Below are 20,662 nucleotides of genomic sequence, written 5' to 3'. Positions count from 1 at the left end.
CATGCCCGGACAGGCTGGCGGCAGGCTGGCGGGCCAGCGGGGGTGTCGCAGGGCGCCTCAGGAATAAAGGAGTGCAGGGACCGACACGCTTTATTTGTTATCTACATGAACGTGAACGAAATGGCTCCTTATACACTCACGTATATTTATTTCTTTGTCTTAACTTAGTGAGACAAGTTCCAGCCCGCAGGACAGAGCAGGGCGGGGCAGGGAGAGGCGGGGCAGCGTGGTCACTGGTCCCCGCCCATCACGTCCCGTCCCGCCCCGCCCCGCCCCGCCCCTCCTCGACTGTCCCGCCCCGCCCCGTCCCTAACACAACGCAGACAGAAGATCCGAGCCGAGAGTGGAGTGATCCAGGTGATGGGAGCGTCCCGTGCTGTGAAGGACTGAGTGCCGCCCAGGACCTGTCCTCGCCGGCGGCGGAGCCTCGCCTGCCACGCCCTGTAGCCGCGGCAGGGCGCCACGCAGTCCACCGAAGGGTTCCAGGCCCAGAGGCGCCGCAAGGGAGAGTGAGGGTCGCCAGGGACCAAATGGCAGCAGTGCCGTCATGGGCGGCAATGTGTGTGGTCGAGGGGCGTCGATCCCGGGGGAGGGGGAAGCGGGGTGGCGGGGCCCGTGAGCGGCGGGGCGCCATCACGCTAGTCTCCAGCCACGGCGGGGCGCGCAGGGCCCCAGACTAGGCGGTCAGCGTCTCCTGCGGCTCCTCTGAGCCAGACCCAAGGGCCGACCGTGAGGGAAAGTCCCGCCGAGGCGCGGCCGAGCCTCACCGGGCTGCAGGAGGCGTCGAGGACGTCCTTCCGGGCGAGGCGAAGTCTACTACGCACATCATATATGGAATGCGACTACAGATACAGCGTGGAGTGCAGGACGCTGCCCCGGCGCCCGCCCCCCGCCCGCCGAAGGGCGCGGAGGAGCAGCCGAGAGCCTGGAGAAGAGAAGTTGACGAACTGTCCAGGAGCTGGGGGGGCAGGGGAGGGGGAGGGCCGCGAGGAACAGAGGACTTGTGCTGGGGGGCGGTGGGGTGGGGGAGCAGCGGCAGCCATGGTGGGGGGGAGCCGCTTATCGAGAGGAATGTTGCTGCAGGCCGGCAGCGGCGGCGTCGGCGGCGACGGCGGCGTGTTCCTGGGCGGCCGGGTGGTCATCATGGTGCAGGGCGAGGGGTGCGGCCTGGGACTCCCTCTTCCTCCTGCCGGGGCCGCCCGCGTAGTTAGCGGCTGCGAGGCCCATGAGGTGCTTGGCGGCCTGGGACCCGCTGAAGCCCCGTCCCAGACCCAGGTCCAGGCCACGCTTGGTGCCGCTGGAGGAGCGCACGAATCTGCGGCGGGAGGAGGCTGTCACACACACACACACACACACACGCACGCACACATACTGAATGAAAACTAACTGAAATAAAACTCATTCTTTCAAGTCTATGCACATTTTTTAAGACAAAACAAGAATGATAAAGAACCATTCCTTGAGAAAAAAAAATATTTACAAACCCAAACCCTCACAAATCAAGGCACGGAAGGAAACAAAGGCATTAAATACACCCGGGGCCAGAGTTCCCCCTCAGCCACACGACGGAGGCGAGGCGAGACCCGGCAAGACTGGAGCGTGCAAGCCAACTCAGGGGAAGACCCGGGGACTAGGAGGGGTGGGGGAAACTCGAGGACTGGGGGAGGGAAGAGGTAAAGGTTGAAGAAGAAGAAGAAGAAGGAGGAGAAGGAGGAGAAAGAAGAGAAGGAGGAGAAGGAGGAGAAAGAAGAGAAGGAGGATGAGAAGAAACAAGTTAAAGAAAAGGGAAATGAAAGAAAAGAAGAAAAAACATGGAAGGAAAAGAAATGAAGGTAGTAAAAAAGAAAAAAATATTCTCTTTCCCATCTCAGACTCTTCTTCCTCCTCCTCCTCCTCCTCCTCCTGCATCTTCTCCAATTCTGGTTTCTCAATCAAATTCTTAAACGCTTCACGAATAAGAATTGGCTTGCGCACCTCCACTCTCTCTCTCTCTCTCTCTCTCTCTCTCTCTCTCTCTCTCTCTCTCTCTCTCTCTCTCTCTCTCTCTCTCTCTCTCTCTCTCTCTCTCCTTTATTCATTTCAGCTTTCCTTTTCTTCACTGCCCTAAAAATATTAATAATGATATTTTCTAATCTTATTCTTATTTCGATTTTTCGATCATTTGTGTAGTAGTAGTAGTAGTAGTAGTAGTAGTAGAAAGGTTTATTGATGCGTAGGAGGAGGAGGAGGAGGAAAAGGAAATCACAAAATGGAGGAAAAATATTAAAAAAGAAGATATCCCGTGAAATCTAAGGACTGCCATGCAAACAAATAAACAAACAAACAAACAAACAAAAAGTAACAATAATAAAACTATACCATAAACACCAAACACAAAGAGAAGAAAAGAAAAAAATAATAACAACAACAAAACCACCCGTTAAAAACAACAAAAAGAAGGCAGAGAAAACCGATTTTCTAACCCACTTCCCACGATCCCGCACTCTGAGACGCTTCGTTCTCTCCCACAATTTTCAAAGGCCACACAGACAAAAACCTAAATTCCTACTAAGTTTCTACCCACTGATGATTAAAGAATAATAATCAAACACACTAAAAACACACTAAAAACCTCGATATCTTCCACTAGAGGCTGTTACAGGCAAAAAGGTAGGTTGACGAAACGTTTGAGAAAGTACCCCCTTGCCTCGTCTTGGGTCTCCTCGTCCCTTCGCTCCCGCCAGTACTCACTTTTCTAGTTCCTTGGCTCTGATGATGGAGTTGCTGAATCTTGTCAACAACTCCAGAACATAGTCTGGGTCGTCTATCTCCACTACAGCACGCGATGGCTCCCTGAGAAACAAAAGAAGAGCGAGAGATTAGGAAATGGAATCTTATGCTGTGGAAAGGGAATGAAAAAGGAATCTATGACTATGGAAAGAAAAGGAAATAAATTTCTGAAAGGAATCAGGTAAAGAAACTAGAATTATGCAAAAAATGCGGTTAGAAATAGGAAAGAGGAATTAGGGAAATTAGCGAAAGGGAATGGAAAAAAAATGAGAAAAGGAAAAGAAAACGAGGAAGAAAATCTCATGAAAAATGGAAAGAAAACAAGAAAAGAAAAAGAGAACGAAGAAGGAAATCTCATGAAAAATGGAATGAAAACGAGAAAAGGAGAAGAGAACGAGGAAGGAAATCTCATGAAAAAAAAAGAGAAAAGAAAAACAAACTAGAATTATGAAAAGAAAACGGAAAAAAAGAGGGAGAAATTTCGAAAAGGGATATTAAGCTGCAGTAAGAATAAAAAAAAACAAATAAAAATAAATAAATAGATAAGAACCACATCTAATAAAAAAGAGCATAGTTAATAAGATTTGATGCATACACACTTACAGACAGTCTCGTGAGAATCAACAAGTCTGCAACTGCTTGTTCTATCTTTATATTCCTTTGTGTTTGTGGGGTAGGAAGGAGGGAAAGAGACGGGAAATGGTGAGAGAAGAGAGAAGTAGAGGAAGAGGGGAGGAACAAACATAAAAAAAAGGAAAATGAGAGGGAAGAAAATAACAAAGGAGGAGGAGAGGGAGAGAGAGAGAGAGAGAGAGAGAGAGAGAGAGAGAGAGAGAGAGAGAGAGAGAGAGAGAGAGAGAGAGAGAGAGAGAGAGAGAGAGAGAGAGAGAGAGAGGGGAAGAGAAAGAATGTAGGGAAGTAAATAGGGGAGAAAATAGAACTGCCCAAAAGAATTTATTTACCACAGAAAGGTAAGAAATTCTCTCTCTCTCTCTCTCTCTCTCTCTCTCTCTCTCTCTCTCTCTCTGTTTACCTGGCGGACAACCTAATTAACACACTCCTTCCCACCTGTCCGCTACTCTCTCTCTCTCTCTCTCTCTCTCTCTCTCTCTCTCTCTCTCTCTCTTCCTCTTGTTTGACAGACTTGATTGATTAAGAGAGAGAGAGAGAGAGAGAGAGAGAGAGAGAGAGAGAGAGAGAGAGAGAGAGAGAGAGAGAGAGAGAGAGAGAGAGAGAGAGAGAGAGAGAGAGAGAGAGAGAGAGAGAGAGTGAATGAAAAGAGTAAAATTAAAAGCCAGCAAAATTAAGACAGTAAGATGAAAAAAAAATCTTGTGAAATTAAAAGCTAATAAAAATCAATAAAAAAAAAACACACAAATGAAAATAAAAGTTCAAGGTTGCAAGGTCACTCGGGGTCAGGTAAGGTCAGGTGTGAGTGAGTGAATGAGTGGGTGGAAAGGTAAGTCAGGTGTGCAAGTGGGGGGAGCTTATGATGTCTTAGCCAGTGCTTTGTGACCTCAGAGTTATGGCTTGTTAAGTTTACGGTTCGAGGTCACGTGAAGGAGATTAACTGGCGGCTTGTGGGGGTTGGATTCTCCTTCTTGTCGCTTGTGTTGTTGGATTTTTTTTTTTTTTGTGTTCGCGCTCTCTCTCTCTCTCTCTCTCTCTCTCTCTCTCTCTCTCTCTCTCGCTTTGATAATAACGTCAAATTCTTCTTCTTCTTCTTCTTCTTCTTCTTAACAAACAAACACACAAGCAGATTAATAACAAAGTGAATGAATAAATAAATAAATGCAATTAACATTTATCTAATAGTCATGAAGAAGTTATTGAAATTCGTAACAAGAAGCTGCCGTCTCCTGTCTCCTGTCTCTGCTGAGGTGACCCCTTCACTGCACAGCGCGGGGAACAAACAAAGCGGAGGGTAACCTTTCTGAACACTGGCTGTCCCCGCGCCCTGCCATTCACGGCTCTCTCTTACACCGTGCATGTTTTATGAGGGGATAATGTTCTGTTAGTCTCAGCTGATTCATAAATGCATACGTTCATATATGCATGCTTGATACGTATTGTTCATTCATGCATAGACACACACATATATATACATAAAAAAAAAAATAATAATAACACACACACACACACACACACACACGCACACACAAGGAGAACAAGTAACCGACTACTATCACTACTACTACAATGACTACCACTACAGCAACTACCACTAAACTGTGTATCTAACTGCTGCTACTACTACTACCACAACAACAACAGCAGCAACCACCACCATCACCACCACCACCACCACCACCACCTCACCTGTCACCCTCACCCTCCCTAGCCGCAGAACTAATACGCTAAGACCACAGGTGTCAGGGGTAATTGGCAGGTAAGGGGCGGACCCACCTGTTGATTGGAGTAGCATGAACTGAGGACAGGAGGATGAAGGCGGCCACCAGGGAAGCGAACACCACGCCGAAGTTGTTCATCAGGATATTCCCTGCGGAGATAAGAAAACAAATGAACATCGCCACTTACTTTTTTTTTTTTTTAGGCATATTAAAGTTGGTAAAAATATATTATAAGTAAATTTTAGTAATGAATTTTTCCCTATTCTCCACAAATATATAGGTAGATCTTTCTTTCTCTCTTTTTTTTATTTTTTCATACACAAAACAAGTGAACACCGCCACAAACTTTTTTTTTCTTCTATTTCAATCAAGTAAGCAAACATAAACCTTAGGCATTCATGTTTCTTTATTTACTATCTGTGTTTCTCTTTTTTTAATGAATTCGTGCACACACAATATTGAATCACGATGGTCTTGAAAACTGTCGAACGCTGAACAAGTGAGCATCGCCACTTATTCTCTTCTCCCATTTTAAAGAAAGGAACAAATATGGAAAAATAAACTTCGGTAATCCATTTTTACTTATTTTTTTACGAGCATTTCTCTCTCTCTCTCTCTCTCTCTCTCTCTCTCTCTCTCTCTCTCTCTCTCTCTCTCTCTCTCTCTCTCTCTCTCTCTCTCTCTCTCTCTCTCTCTCTCTCTAAACAAAGCACGCGAGTGACTGGGCGAGGCTGGACAGGATCAAGGACGAATATATCAAAGGCACAACACACAATAAAACTGGGCAATTTAAATAGTCACACAAGAAAAAAGAAAAAAAAAGCCAGAAAAGAAACAGAAAAGAAAAAAAATCTACACCAAATAAGACAACACCACACACATACACACACACACACACACACACGAAGATGGAAGGGGACAGACAAGATCACTGGGAAGGGCAGGTAAGGAAGCCCCATTAGAGGAAAGAGAGGCGAGGCAGGTGAGGCAGAGAAGACTAAGCTCCTTGTAATGCACCTGTCTGTGTCGATCTCCTTAATTGTACTCGTACGTCAGGTGAGACTAACCTTATTACTGAGAGAGAGAGAGAGAGAGAGAGAGAGAGAGAGAGAGAGAGAGAGAGAGAGAGAGAGAGAGAGAGAGAGAGAGAGAGAGAGAGAGAGAGAGAGAGAGAGAGAGAGACGTATGGTTCTACTAATTACTAGGAAAGAATATATATTGTCTCTTCTCTTTACGTAAACAAAAAAAGAAGACTTTCCTATTACAAAAACGAGAGAGAGAGAGAGAGAGAGAGAGAGAGAGAGAGAGAGAGAGAGAGAGAGAGAGAGAGAGAGAGAGAGAGAAGCGAAAAACTCAGTCAGAATAACATTACAATTATTATTATTATTAAACATAACGGAGAAGGCAGAGTGGGACGAGCGCAAGCGCTATAAGTTGCCAGATGACAACCCCCACCCACCTTGACCGTAGAAAGAAGAAAGGAAAAGCAAAAGCAATTAGCACAATAAAATACAAGAATAAGAACAACAACAAAAACATCAGAGAAAAATAATATGGTAAAGAAAACTCTCTCTCTCTCTCTCTCTCTCTCTCTCTCTCTCTCTCTTCCCCAGTCCTTCAGTCCCCTTCCCCCTCATGTTCTGCGCTACTAATGAACTCCTTCACAGGATACCAGGAGGAGGAGGAGGAGGAGGAGGAGGAGAGGGTGGGGGGAGGAGGAGGAGGAGGAGGAAAGGGTGGGGGGAGGAGGAGGAGTAAACTAAGCGATCGTGACAGAAACAAAATTTGCAACATTCCCACACCTGTTCTCCATTTTCTTTCTCCCTTCTTTCTTTTTTTCGTTTTCTCTCTCATTCTTCTCTTTGTTTCTGTTTTATTTTATTTATTTTCCTTTTTTCTTTCTTACCTCGTCTCTTTCTTTTTTTCCTTCTTGCTTTCTTTTATTTTTTCTTTGTCTATCTGACTTTTTATTTCTTTTCTTTCTTACTTGTTGTCCTTCTCCTATTCTTTTATTTTATTTCTTTCTGCTTCACTTTACTTTTTTTTCCCCCTTTCTTACTTTTTATCTTCCTTTCTTCTTTCCTCGCTTTGCTTTTATTTTTCCCCACCTGACTTCATTCCTTTATTATCCCTCCCTTCTCTTCCTCCCTTCCCATTCCTTCCTTCTATCCCTATCCTTCCCCTTTCTTCTTTCCTTTATTCCTCCCCTCTCCTTTTCTTATCCTTCTTTTCTTCCTTCCCTCTCCCTATCCTTTCATCCCTTCTCTCTATCCTTCCCCTTTCTTCCTTCTCTCTATCCTTCTACTTCCTTCCTTCCCCCTATTCTTTCCTTCTTTCCTTCCTTCCTTCCTTCCCACTTATCCTTCAAGGCCACTCGTCGCTCCTTCACACGCCAGAAGGACCTCAGCGGCGCCCTAAGAGATTCTGAAGCCCTCTCATAGGACACAAGGACCTGAAGAGGCGAGAAGGACCAAAGAAAACGAAGGATGGAAGAAAACGAGGAATACTGAAGGGGGATCTATAGAAAACTGGAAAGATACGAAACGGGTGGACTGAAGGAAACAAGAAGGAAGTGAAGGAGGCGCAGGAGGAGGTAAGGTGTGGAAGAGGGAGTCCTTAGGTTCGTATATATCACGCCAACAAGGGGATTTACTAGGACTGGGAGGCTTAGCAGTGGAGGGAAGTTTCCTTGTGAATGAGAGATGAGGTGGTGGTGGTGGTGGTGGTGGTGGTAGTGGTATAATTCTTCTGATTTTATTTCTTTTCCTTCTTTTTTTCTATTACACTTTTACTTTCTTCTGAACTTTTCTTCTTCTCTTTTTTCTATTATCTCTCTCTCTCTCTCTGTTTCCTTTTTTTGTTCACACGAGAGAGAGAGAGAGAGAGAGAGAGAGAGAGAGAGAGAGAGAGAGAGAGAGAGAGAGAGAGAGAGAGAGAGAGAGAGAGAGACCAAACAGTAACACAGATAACAACAGACACACAGAAACACACGAACACAAAGAAACACACACACACACACACAAAAAAAAAACGAAAGAAAAAGAAAAAAGGAAGAGAAAAGACATAAACACAATCCCAGCGCAGCATTTTGACAGACTTGGAAGGATATCAAACTTATAATTGAGTGACTCCTTCAGTTCACCGACAGATTCCCTAAAGAAACTCCTACCAACACGAGGAGGAGGAGGAGGAGGAGGAGGAGGAAGAGGAGGTATTTAGTGTTTTTCTTTCATATCCATAGTTTGTACTGCAAGAAGAAGAAGAAGAAAAAGAAGAAGAAGAAGACGGAGACGAAGACAAAAAAGAAGAAGAAGATGAAGAAGAAAAAGAAAAAGAAAGAAGAAGAAGAAGAAAAAAAAATTAACAACAACAACAACGACGACAACGAACAGAAAATAATAGCAAAAACAAGAACAAAGAAAAAAACAAAACATAAAAAAAAGAAAAGAGAGAGAGAGAGAGAAAGAGGAGAACATTTATTTTCCTTCCCGTAACAGTACAAAAAAAAAAATAACGAAAAACGACAACAAAAATAATAATATTGTGGTAGAAAAAAAATGTACTTAAGGAAGAGGAAAAGTTAGGAAAGTCTTTATACACTTCGCTAAATATTCTTACAGTTTCCTGAAAGAAGAAGAAGTGAAAAAAAAAAAGTAACTCTTGTCTTTGGAAATTTAAAACATGATACTATTAAAGTCAAATCCTCTTTACCCTCACTAGATGATTATTTGGGGAAACTTAAGAGAAGGAAGAAGAAGACTTGGAAAACTTAAAGACTGTATGAGGTTATTGTATTATTATAAGTAGTAGTAGTAATAGTAGTAGTAGTAGTAGTAGTAGTAGTAGTAGTAGTAGTAGTAGTAGTAGTATCACTTATTATGTACACTTTCATCTACTTTTATAATATTGATGTATATATATTATCTTTTAATTACTACTACTACTACTACTATTTGTACAGTGTTGTGTATTTCTTTAATGTTGACAGACTGTTATTATTATCATTTTTATTTGCATATTTATTTATCTATTACGATGTCTATTTGTAGGCTCTCCATGTTTAAATGTAATGTTTTGAATGCGTGTTAGTAAATGTTTGCTCTTCATATTAGTTATCTATTTCTATTGACGTTGTTAAGTGTGTTTGTGTGCGTAAGTGTGTTTGTGTGTGTTGTAAAATGATGTGGTTAATGAATGCCTGTCTGTCTGTCTGTCTGTCTGTCTGTCTGTCTGTCTGTCTACATATCTATCTATCTGAAGTACGATTTTAATTATTATCGTTATTGTTATTTCTTAAAATTTATTACGTACACGAAAATGTTTGAAAGAAAAGCTCATAACTGGAACACACACACACACACACACACACACACACACACACACACACACACACACACCTTCCCACTTTACCACCTCCACCCCCCAACACACACCCCTTCCCTCCACCACACTTATCTCCATCAACACCACCAAATGCCCCCAAAATACCTCCACCTCTGCACCTTTCCTCCACAGCAGGTTTACTCTACCATCCTCCCACTCCTCCTCCTCCTCCTCCTCCTCCTCCTCCTTCTCCTCCTCCTCCATCTTAAATTTTCCTCTCCCGTCAGCGGCCCGAGGGAGGAACGGAGAATCTTAATGTTATCAGGGAATCCCTCCGAGGACTCATTACTGCTGCTTCTCCTCCTTCTCCTCCTCCTCCTCCTCCTCCTCCTCCTCCTCCTCCTCCTCCTCCTCCTCCACCGACGCCTGTATTCCTTGAGGCAATTTCTCTTCTCTCTTTTAACTCCCGTTCGTTATCTCAGTAGTCTCTCTCTCTCTCTCTCTCTCTCTCTCTCTCTCTCTCTCTCTCTCTCTCTCTCTCTCTCTCTCTCTCTCTCTCTCTCTCTCTCTAATTAAACTAATGTCTTGTTATTAGAGTAAATTTTCTTTTTCATTCTACTCATTTCCTCTTCTCTCTCTCCCAATTCTTCTTCTTCTTCTTCATAAACCTCATTCCTTCATCATTCCCTCTCATAATTTGCATTTTCTCTTCTCATTCCATCATCACCATCATCATCATCATTTTCTTATTTCACTGTAAGGAGGAAGAAAAGGTGGGTGGGGAGAGGCCTTCTGCTTCTCTATCCTCTTCTCCTACATGTAGTTATTAGTAATAGTAGATAGTCTCATTATAGTCGGAAAGGTGTGGCATGGCATTATCTGTTATCACCAAGTGTATTTGTATGTATTCTTTTCCTCTTCCTCTTTCTTCTTTTCCTTCCCTTTTCCTTTTGTCCATTCTCCCATTTTCTTTCTCCTTTTCTCATCTTCCTAATATTCGTTCTTCTCATGCTCATCATCATTCTTGTCTTTCTCTTTTCTGGTTTCATCCTTAAATTTTTCTCCTCTTCCTCCTCCTCCTCCTTCTCCTCCTGGTATCTGTCCTCCCTTTCTTATTCTTTTCTCATTTATATTTCTCTTATGTACTCTTCTCCTCATTGTTCTATTCCTTCATTTCGTTACTTTACACTCTTGTCTTCCTCATCTCCTGTCATTCATTCATCACTTCTCTTTCTATTTCTTTATTTTTTCTATCTCCACTCACGTCAATCTTCTGTACAATTTTGAGTGAAGTGAATAATATCAACACACACACACACACACACACACACACACACACACACACGTGACTTTTACCTGTTCCTTGTCAAGATATTCCTGACATGACATTCGCAAAACCTCCTTCTTATGACCTCAATAATTTCCCTTTCCCTTCATTATTTCACTCTTTCTGACCTCGTGTGCTGAGTGAAGTTAGTTGCGATGTTTCCTGTTAATGTGTGAAGTATTTGGGTGTTCTCTGTCTGTCTGTCTGTCTGTCTGTCTGTTTCATTGTCTCGGGTTCTTAGGGGTTAGTTACATTTCTTTTATCATTATTATATTATTATTTAGTGTTGTTATTTGTTAATTTTTGTTAGAGGGTGTACATAAATGTTTCAGTCTCTCTCTCTCTCTCTCTCTCTCTCTCTCTCTCTCTCTCTCTCTCTCTCTCTCTCTCTCTCTCTCTCTCTCTCTCTCTCCTTTCCTCTTCACATCTTTCTTTCATCTCTCCCTCCTCTCATATTTTTTTTATCTCGCTATCTTCCCTTCCCTCTCCTCATCTCCCTTGCCTCTTGATCCTCTCTTTCCTCCCTCCTTTTTTTTTTTTTACTGATCCTCCCTTTTCTACTCTACCACCCTCCTCCTCCTGCTGCTCCTCCTCCTGCTCCTCTTTTCTCCTCTTCAGAATCCTCCTTCACGCCCCACGAAGATATCTCATTAACTTTTAACTAACAAGAGGTGAGATAAATTCAACTTGGCCTCTGCAACGTACACTGACGCCTCCCTTCCTCTTCCTCCTTTCGTTATTCATCTAAGAATCTAAAGGACATGATCTGATCCTCCTCTTCCTTCTACTCTTTCTCCTCTTACTCGTCTAGAAAGCTGAAGGAAGGAATAGAGGTGTGCGGAGAAGAGAAATAGAGAATAACAAAGATAAAAGGAAGGTACACACTGATAATGAAAGAAAAAAGGTGAAAGAAGGAATGGGGAAGTGAAGGGAAGGGAAAGAATGGTGAAAGAGAGGAAGGAGGTGTATAGCGAAAGAGAGAACAAGGAATGGATGAGAAAGAGAGGATGGACATAAAATTATAATGAGAGAGAGCAAAAGGGGGGATGAAGGGAGAGAAAAGGAGAGGTGTAGAAGAGAAGAAAAATGATTAGAAAAAGAGAAGGGAAAAAAACAATAACAGTGAAAATAAGAAAGAAGAGAGAGAACAGAGAGAGAGAGAGAGAGAGAGAGAGAGAGAGAGAGAGAGAGAGAGAGAGAGAGAGAGAGAGAGAAACACAGAGAGAATAATAAGAGACACACATAGAAAGACAGAAACAGACAAATAAAGGTGAAAGATGACAACGAAAAATAAAGAGAAAGAGAGAGAGAGAACAAGAGAATGGCCGGTTAGTTTCACACGTGTCTGTAGCGTGGGAAATACCCAGGTAAACGATAAAGAGTAACAGGTAAGAGGTAACGAGTAACAGGTGGGGTCTTACAGGTGCAAATGTCATTACCGTAACACCTTGGGAAAATAACATTAAGAAACAAAGATAAGAGGAAAGCATGAAGGAAAAGAGAGAAGGAACTAAGGAAATTGAAAGCAGTAATGAAGGAAGAAAAAAATGAAAGATGAAAATAAGGGAAATAAGGGAGAAGAAAGGAAGACAGATGGAAATTGAAAGAAGAAATGCAAGAAGGAGGATAAAAAAAGGATGATACGAGGGTTAAACAAGATGAACAAAAGGAAAGAAGGAAAAATAAGGAAGAGAGAAGGAGTAAAAGAGAAAGTTAAAAGTAGTACTGAGATAGAGTAAAATAAGGGCACAAGGAAAAAACAATGTGAAAAGGAAAAAAAAGGGAAAAAAGATAAGAAAATGCAGAATTGATGGAATTAAAAGAATATGATTAAGAAGGAAATTAACCAAATGAAAAAAAAAAGACAGAAGAAAGAAGGAAGGAAACTAAATGCTAGAATAAGGAATTAAAAGAGTAAGTGAAAAAAAAGCGTAAAGGAATGATGAGGAATTAAATGTTTGAATAGAGAAGTTAGGAAAATGAAAGAAGAAATAATGAAGACTAACTGCGGAAGATGAAAAGGAGAGGGAAGAAGAACAAGAAGAACAAGAACAACAACAACAACAAAAGAAAGACATCTAACAAAACAAAACAAACCAAACAAGAAATACCCAAACAAAACACCAAATCAGAATGAAAACAATAATTCCCAGAGAGAGAGAGAGAGAGAGAGAGAGAGAGAGAGAGAGAGAGAGAGAGAGAGAGAGAGAGAGAGAGAGAGAGGCAACCATCGATACATCTCATCACAGCCAGACCACGAGGACGAGACCACAGGGAGGCTGAATAATGAGTCTCAGGTGAAATACAAGCCAGCATCTCTAAGTGGCAGATCACACAGGTGTTTTGGGAAGCCAGGTAAAGGGTGAGAGGTGAGTGTGTGAGCAGCAGGTGGTGGTAAAGACGAGGATGGAGTAATGCTTAAGGGGAAGTGATTGTTGTTGGTGTTGTTGTTGTTGTTGTTGTTGTTGTTGTTGTTGTTGTTGTTGTTGTTGGTAGTCGTGGTGGTGGTGGTGTTATTGTTATTTTTATTATCATTATTATTATTATTATTATTATTATTATTATTGATAGTAGTGATGGTGGTGGTGGTGATGGCGGTGTTGTTCATGGTGGTAGTAATATAAAAGAAGAAGAAAAAGAAGATGAAGATGAAGAAGAAGAAGAAGAAGGGGAAGAAGAAGTAGAAATAGTAATAACAATGATTAATAATAATAATAATAATAATAATAATAATAATAATAATAATAATAATAATAATAATAATAATAATAATAAAACGAAGAAAATAAAAATAAAAAGGTAGTAGTAGTAGTAGTAGTAGTAGTAGTAGTAGTAGTAGTAGTAGTAGGAAAAATAACAGTAACAGTAGTAATTTGCCAGTATCAAGGAAAAAAAAATCTACTCTCTCTTACGAGCCAACACGTTTTCTTTGTACCCATTTTCTTTCTTCCCTGGTCTACTTCCCTACCACAAAACAAACTAAATAAATAAAATAAGAGCAGAGATCCAGGAAAGACGTCACTACTTTGCGTCGCGGAGGAATACAGGAAAGGGGATGCAGTGCGGCTCAGCTCTCCCCTCCTCGATAACAAGACAAGGTATCGGACGCACCAGATCTTATTATGAGGCATTATTATCGTACTCTTATTTCTACCGTCTTGCCCTCTCTCTCTCTCTCTCTCTCTCTCTCTCTCTCTCTCTCTCTCTTCTTATTCATCAAATTTTTCTTCTCTTTTCTCTGTCTTCACCCATAATATATTTTTCTTACCCATTGCTATTATTTTTCTTATTATTTCGTGTCATCTACTAATATCTCTCATCTTTCTTTTATTATTACAGTTTCTCTATCAACCCAGGTAATGTTTTCCTGTCTCATCTCTTCTGCCTCATCTTTTTTTCTTTTTGTTTCATTTATTTACTTCTTTTTTATTCAAGAAATTTTCTTTGATTTTCTTTCATTTTACACCAGAGCAATGTATTATTTATATTAGTGTTTTAAAAAATTTACTTAATTTCTTTAATTTTCACACAAGAACTACAATGTGCCCTTTTTTTTCATTACAACTTCTCTCTAATTTATCTACTATATTTACAACTATTCTTTTTCCCCATCGCCTAACATTTTTTTTCTTAATTTTATATATTTCTCTGTAGTCTTCCTTTATTTTTTTTATTTTTAACCCAGGAACCATCATTTCTATCTCCTTCTCAGTCAATGTTATCTCCACTTCTTCTTTTTTACATCTCCCATCTTTTTGTATTGGACTGAAGTTGTGCCTGAGAAGTTTCAGATCAAAAAAAGCCAATCACGTTTCTTTTTTCATTATTATTCACTTGTTTATTTGTTAGAGGCTATAAATAAATGTTCAAATGTTCAAATGTTCTTTTATATTTGCAGCTATTCTTTCTTTTTTTATTTCCTCCTCTTTTTTTTTTTTTCCCCTCGTCCCGGCAGTGCGTCAGTTAGCGTGGACCTGACATGACCCCCAAGCGTTTTCTGTTCCACGCCTTTCCACGCTCCTTTGTTTTCCTTCGCTGATGTCAACTGCTAGTCGATCTGTTTTTAGCTCCTGAAAAGACCTGACCATTTTTTTCTCTCTCTCTCTGTTCCTGTTTCTCTCTCTTTTTCCACGTGACCTGTTCCTCTTTAGTGTTCCCGTTCTCTTATTTTCTTTTTTATCAGTCACTTTTTTAAACGCTAAAATAACACGATTATTTTTGTATTTTCTGTTAAAAAGTTCGACATTATTACCAGATGAGAGATATACAAAGAGAGGAGAGAGAGAGAGAGAGAGAGGGACTTACTTACTCGTCACATCATTTCGCTCGTGCATGGAAAGTGAGAGTGAGAGTGAGAGTAAGAGTGACGGAAAGGTAGAGAGAGAAAGTCAGTGAGCGGGGTCATGAGGTGAGAGCAGTGAGCGTGGCGGGAGATCAGCGTCATCTGGGCCACGTGTGAGGAAGAGGCGAGGGAAAGGTGGCGGTGCGTTCATGTGGAGAGGAAGGAGGAGGAGGAGGAGGAGGAGGAGGAAGAGGAGGAGGAGAAAGACAAACTACAATTAATACTTTACGAAGAGAGACAAAAAAGAAATGATGATAAACGATGGAAGTATAAAGCAGGAAGAGAGAAAAGAGAGAGGAGAAAGGAGAAGGAAGAGGAGGAGAAGGATGATGATAACTAAGACGAAGAAGAAAAGAAGAAGAAGAGGAGGAGGAGGAGGAGGAGGAGGAGAAAGAAAAAGAACAGTACAAAGGATAAACACTCCACAGAAACTCGCAAAACAAGAAAAAAAAAAAATCTCTTAAGAAAAGAAAAGAAAAATGAAAGTAGAAAAATCACACACACACACACACACACACACACACACACACACATTCATCCCATCTTCTCACACGAAGAAGTAAAAAAAAAAACTATATCACACAAATAAACAAATATGTAAATAAATAAATAAGTAAACAAATAGAAAAAAAAAACATTAAGAAAGAAAAGAAAACGTACAACACACCAAAAATATCATCTTTCCCCTCTTCCATTTTCTTTACCCTCTAAAAATAACATACATACATACATACATACATACATAAGCCTTAAAGTACCTGAGAAAGCTCCCTTACTAATGATCCCTTGCAACTGGGACAATTAGGAAGGCTTCGGGTCATTAACAGCATCTTACAGTGGTATTATAACAAACTACAAGGCTTTCCACGTGATACAGTAGAAGTAGAAGCTAATTGAAGTCATATTTTACCTCGTGCTCATTTTCTTTTTCCTATCCCTGTAGAGTAGAGAGCAAGATGTGCCGCTGACAAAGGTAGGAAAGGTAGGTGTCTTGTTGGGCAGTTTGGGATGTTAGGAGTGTGGGTAATGATGCGCGGAGGAATGTGGTTGTTGTTGTTGTTGTTGTTGTTGTTGCGTCTGCTGCTTCTATTACTACTATCATTACTCTTTCTCCTTCTCCTTCTCCTCTTCCTCCTCCTCCTCCTCCTCCTACTACTACTACTACTACTACTACTACTACTACTACTACTACTACTACAATTACCATAACGTAACCTAGCCTAACCTCTCTAGTCTAATGAAGATCGACCCTTTCACTGGTATGGTCATGCTTTATTTTGACATTTAAAGCATTGGAATAAAAAAAAAAACGAAAAAACATAAACACGGAAGAGAGAAAAGAAAAAAAAAGAATCAGATCAATTACGTCTTATCTACGCTACAGAACTACTGAAGAGACTGGAGTGCGTGTCTGAAAAGTCGTTAATGATTATGGGAGAAAAATGTGCAGCAGGGAAAGGGTTAAGCAGGTAAGGCAGGTAAGAGAACACCTGTTGCTTGTGACTGCCCGGCGCACCTGTCTGAAGGAGGCGAGGTGCGTGGCTGTGCAAGTAAAAAGTTTAATGAATGGAGATAAAGTTTTAGGTGTTTTACTGAGTGTGTGTGTGTGTGTGTGTGTGTGTGTGTGTGTGTGTGTGTGTGTGTGTGTGTGTGTGTGTGTCTGTGTGTGTGTGTTTCGACAGATCTACTAATGGAGTTCGGAAACTTTTAATGGTCTAGTTTAATTAATTCATGTGTGTGTTTGTGTGTTTGACATGTGTGTGTGTGTGTGTGTGTGTGTGTGTGTGTGTGTGTGTGTGTGTGTGTGTGTGTGTGTGTGTGTGTGTGTGTGTGTGTGTGTGTGTGTGTAAGTCTATACATACAAGTCTCTCTCTCCTTATCTCCTTTCCTCTCTCCCTCACCTCTCCCTCTCCCTCCCCTCTCTTCGGTCCACAGGGATGTCCTAGGCTCCTCAGCGGGTCCTTTAGCAATGGCAGATCCTTCGTTTCCTAATCCTCTTAGCGTCTCGGGACCTTAGGTGGACAAGGAAGCCGAGGGGATCCTATACCTAGGAACATTGTGCAGGATGCGGCCTCGTTACAGGGGGCGTGGGGCCTTACGACTCATCCTACGGTTTCCTATGCTCTCCTGCTCTCTCCTATCCTGTCATATGTTATAGTATGTTATGATATGTTATTCTATGCTATGTTATCCTAAGCCTTTTCCTGCATCAACTATTACCTCTTGACCTGCTAATCTCTCTCTCTCTCTCTCTCTCTCTCTCTCTCTCTCTCTCTCTCTCTCTCTCTCTCTCTCTCTCTCTCTCTCTCTCTCTCTCTCTTATATTATTGAGAGAAAATAATAAGTGTCACGCCACAGGTAAAAGTTGGAGAGCACGAGGAGGAGGAGGAGGAGGAGGAGGAGGAGGAGGAGGAGGAGGAGGAGGAGGAAGAGAAGTCATATCTCTCCAGCGTTTCTGAAGGAATACAACTGACAAACTCCTCCGGCCATCTCTTTCTCCTCCTCCTCCTTCTCCTCCTCCTCCTCCTTCTCCTCCTCCTCCTCCTCCTCCTCCTCCTCCTCCTCTCAGGTTTTCTGTTTTCCTTTCACGGAGATACTGAATAAACAAGGTGGAAGGGAAGTGAAGGGAAGGAAGGGAAGGAAGGGAGAGGGAAAGAAAAGGAAATGAAGAGAGAGAAAGAGAAGGGAAGTGAATTCTTAAGGAGTAAGGAGAATGAATAAAGCAGAACAATAAAAAAGAAAGAAAGGAAAAGATAAAAAGAACACAAAAGGTAACAAAACAATAAATGAGGAAAAACAAGCATTACAAAGAGAAAGAACAAGAACAAGAACAAAAAGAGCAACACGAAGAACAAGAAGAGCAAGAACAAAAAACAAAACAAAAAAACAAGGAATAAAACAAGAAAACAAAACAAAACAAGAACAAACACAACCAAGTAAAACTAAAATAAAACACACACACACACACACACACACACACACACACACATACACACACACACAAATACAATAGTACCCAACATCAACATAACAAGGGGAAACAAGTAAGAGAACCACTTGAGGAGGGAAACAAAGGCCTTGTCGGGGGGGGGGGGAGAGGGAGGAGAGAGGGAGGGAAAGAGTACCCCATTAGCCTCTACGTTAAAGTTTGCATGTTGTCCCAGAAACTAAGTCAATTCTGAGTTAATCCTACGCAACAAGTTTACACAGATATGAGAACGTCATTTAGCTACCGGCCCAGTAAACACTACTCTCTCTCTCTCTCTCTCTCTCTCTCATACCCTGAACATTCCTTCCAAGTATATTTCGCCTGAAGTCACAATAAACTTGCAAAGGGAGGCAGAAAAGAAGAGAGAGAGAGAGAGAGAGAGAGAGAGAGAGAGAGAGAGAGAGAGAGAGAGAGAGAGAGAGAGAGAGAGAGAGAGAGAGAGAGAGAGAGAGAGGGAAGGAAGAGGGAAGAAGAAAGAAGAGAGAGGGAAGGAAGGAAAGAAGGAAGGAAGGAATGAAACTGGTGAGGAGAGAAGGAAGGAAAGAAGGAAGGAAGGAATGAAACTGGTGAGGAGAGAAGGAACAAAAGAAAGAATGAAAGAAAAAGACAGGAGGAAAGAAAGGAGGGAAAGGAAGGAAGGAGGGAAAGAAGAAAAACTGAAAATAAACAAGTAAACAAATAAACAAATAAAAAAAAATCATGTGTTATGGGCCTCGACTTTTCATGAATTTCTCAACTTGTTTTAATTTTTCATTTATTACAAAAAATAAATAAATAAATAAATAAAACAGATGAGTAAATAAACAAAAAACGATTATTCTCATCATTCATTACAACATCCTGGTTATTCATACGAGTCACGTGTTCGTTATAAATTTCATCCTATTTTTCTTTACATGTTTTATACAAAGGATTCCTGCACATTTATGAAGCATGTAGAATTTTATTTTCCGTCCTAACTTAATTAAGCTCTACACGTCATCTATTATTAATCACTTTGCTCATTAAGTATTACAGCGTGTATATTTTCTCTTTTTATAATTTCTTGCTGTTTTATCTAGAAAAATTCTTTAGTCTGCTTCTCAGCTTTGTATATTTCATGAAGTTCTATTTTGGTTTATTTATGCTCACCTCTCTCTCTCTCTCTCTCTCTCTCTCTCTCTCTCTCTCTCTCTCTCTCTCTCTCTCTCTCTCTCTCTCTCTCTCTCTCAATAACGTGATTCTTATTTATTATATTTATTCTATGGCTCTTTTTCTTTTTCAGAGTCCACTGAAGTATTTGAGTCATTTATGAAGTAGTCGTCTATTTGTACAGCATTTTTCTTTAAAGTCCATTAATATATTTCAGTGATTTACAAAGAAGTCTATTTCTATCGCATTTTCTATATAATCCATTAAAATATTTCGAATTATATTGTATTTTCATGCCTTCTGGTTTTTAATATTCAACAAAACCTTTATTCTGAGTATTATAATATTTACGAAATCTTCTTTCATGCATTTTATTTCTCTCTTTCCTGTGCATCTTTTCTTTTTCTTTTTTTTTTTTCTTTTTTCTTTTTTTTTTTTTTTTTTTTTGCTTAAAGACGAAAGGTGCGTAGATCTGCCGTCCCGTCCGTTCGTTGACTCTGCCAGTGTTACGGTAGCTGCAGGAAGCCATCAGACCTACACGTGGCAGTCCCTGTATAAAAGATGCCTACGTATTTCCACTTATCATCCCCACTCATAATCTATTCTTCTTTTCCTAACGATTCAACACTAACAACCAGATTACTGAGTCTATTCTATTCACCCACCACTCTATTCAAGAACCAATTCCTTCCTATTTCCTTCCTATCTCCTTTTTTTTTTTTTTTAAACATAACTTTACCAAGCTTACCACTCTATTTGAGATCCAATTCTTTCCTACCTCATTTTTAAACATAACTTTATTAACCTTACCACTCTAATGAGAACCAATTTCCTCCTACCTCTTTCCTTAAACACAATTTTATCACGTATTCCTCGACAGTAGAAGCAGAAACATACCCACACACTCACCCACCCAGACACTCACCACTTCTCCCCACATTCCCACCGTTCTCTCACGCGCCACAACCACTGTACACTTCCTAATTCCCCACGTGATGTAAGGCGGCCACTCCTCGTCTGCTTTTGTCGCGAGGAAATCCCCTTAATGAAGAGCCGGGCTGGAGTGCGTCGCTTCGAGCCTCTAATGAACACAAACCCAAACCGAGAGAGGCATTGAGATCACAGAGGGGTATTTGAGAGGCGATAGGCGTCTGAAAGGAACGCTGGTGGTGGTGGTAATGGCGGTGGTGGTGGTGGTAGCGGGTGATGAAAAGAGCAGATCAGAGTTTGGGTCTGGATGAAGATCTGGAGCGAGAGGTATAGAAGGGTTGAAGGGAAAAGGAGTGGGAGAATGATTCGGGAAATGAGAAGGAATGGAAGGGGGATAGGATGTTTAAGAGGAAGAAAAGGAGGTTTAAGAGGAGGAGGAGGAAGAGGAGGAGGAGGAGGAGGAGGAGGAGGAGGAGGAAAAAGAGTGAGAATAAGAAGAA

At 41.2% G+C, this 20,662-nt stretch overlaps 1 protein-coding gene across 4 annotated transcripts in view; it reads right to left on the bottom strand.

Annotated features, from left to right (window-relative positions):
- Positions 1-73: 73 nt before the first annotated feature.
- Positions 74-20,662, bottom strand: part of LOC135107991 (diuretic hormone class 2-like) — a 104,024-nt gene continuing 83,435 nt past the window's right edge. For all 4 annotated transcript variants that reach the window (XM_064018507.1, XM_064018508.1, XM_064018509.1 and 1 more), the window contains 3 exons: positions 5,176-5,269; positions 2,731-2,832; positions 74-1,315 (listed from right to left, as the gene is read on the bottom strand). In XM_064018507.1, the coding sequence (XP_063874577.1) occupies positions 1,060-1,315; positions 2,731-2,832; positions 5,176-5,258 (441 nt within the window). In that variant the 5' untranslated portion in view covers positions 5,259-5,269 and the 3' untranslated portion in view covers positions 74-1,059. The remainder of the gene's footprint in view (positions 1,316-2,730; positions 2,833-5,175; positions 5,270-20,662) is intronic.

This window comes from Scylla paramamosain, chromosome 16 (genome assembly GCF_035594125.1).
Source record: "Scylla paramamosain isolate STU-SP2022 chromosome 16, ASM3559412v1, whole genome shotgun sequence".
NCBI classification, from domain to species: Eukaryota; Metazoa; Arthropoda; class Malacostraca; order Decapoda; family Portunidae; genus Scylla; species Scylla paramamosain.
This window is presented reverse-complemented; position numbering and strand designations above follow the sequence as displayed.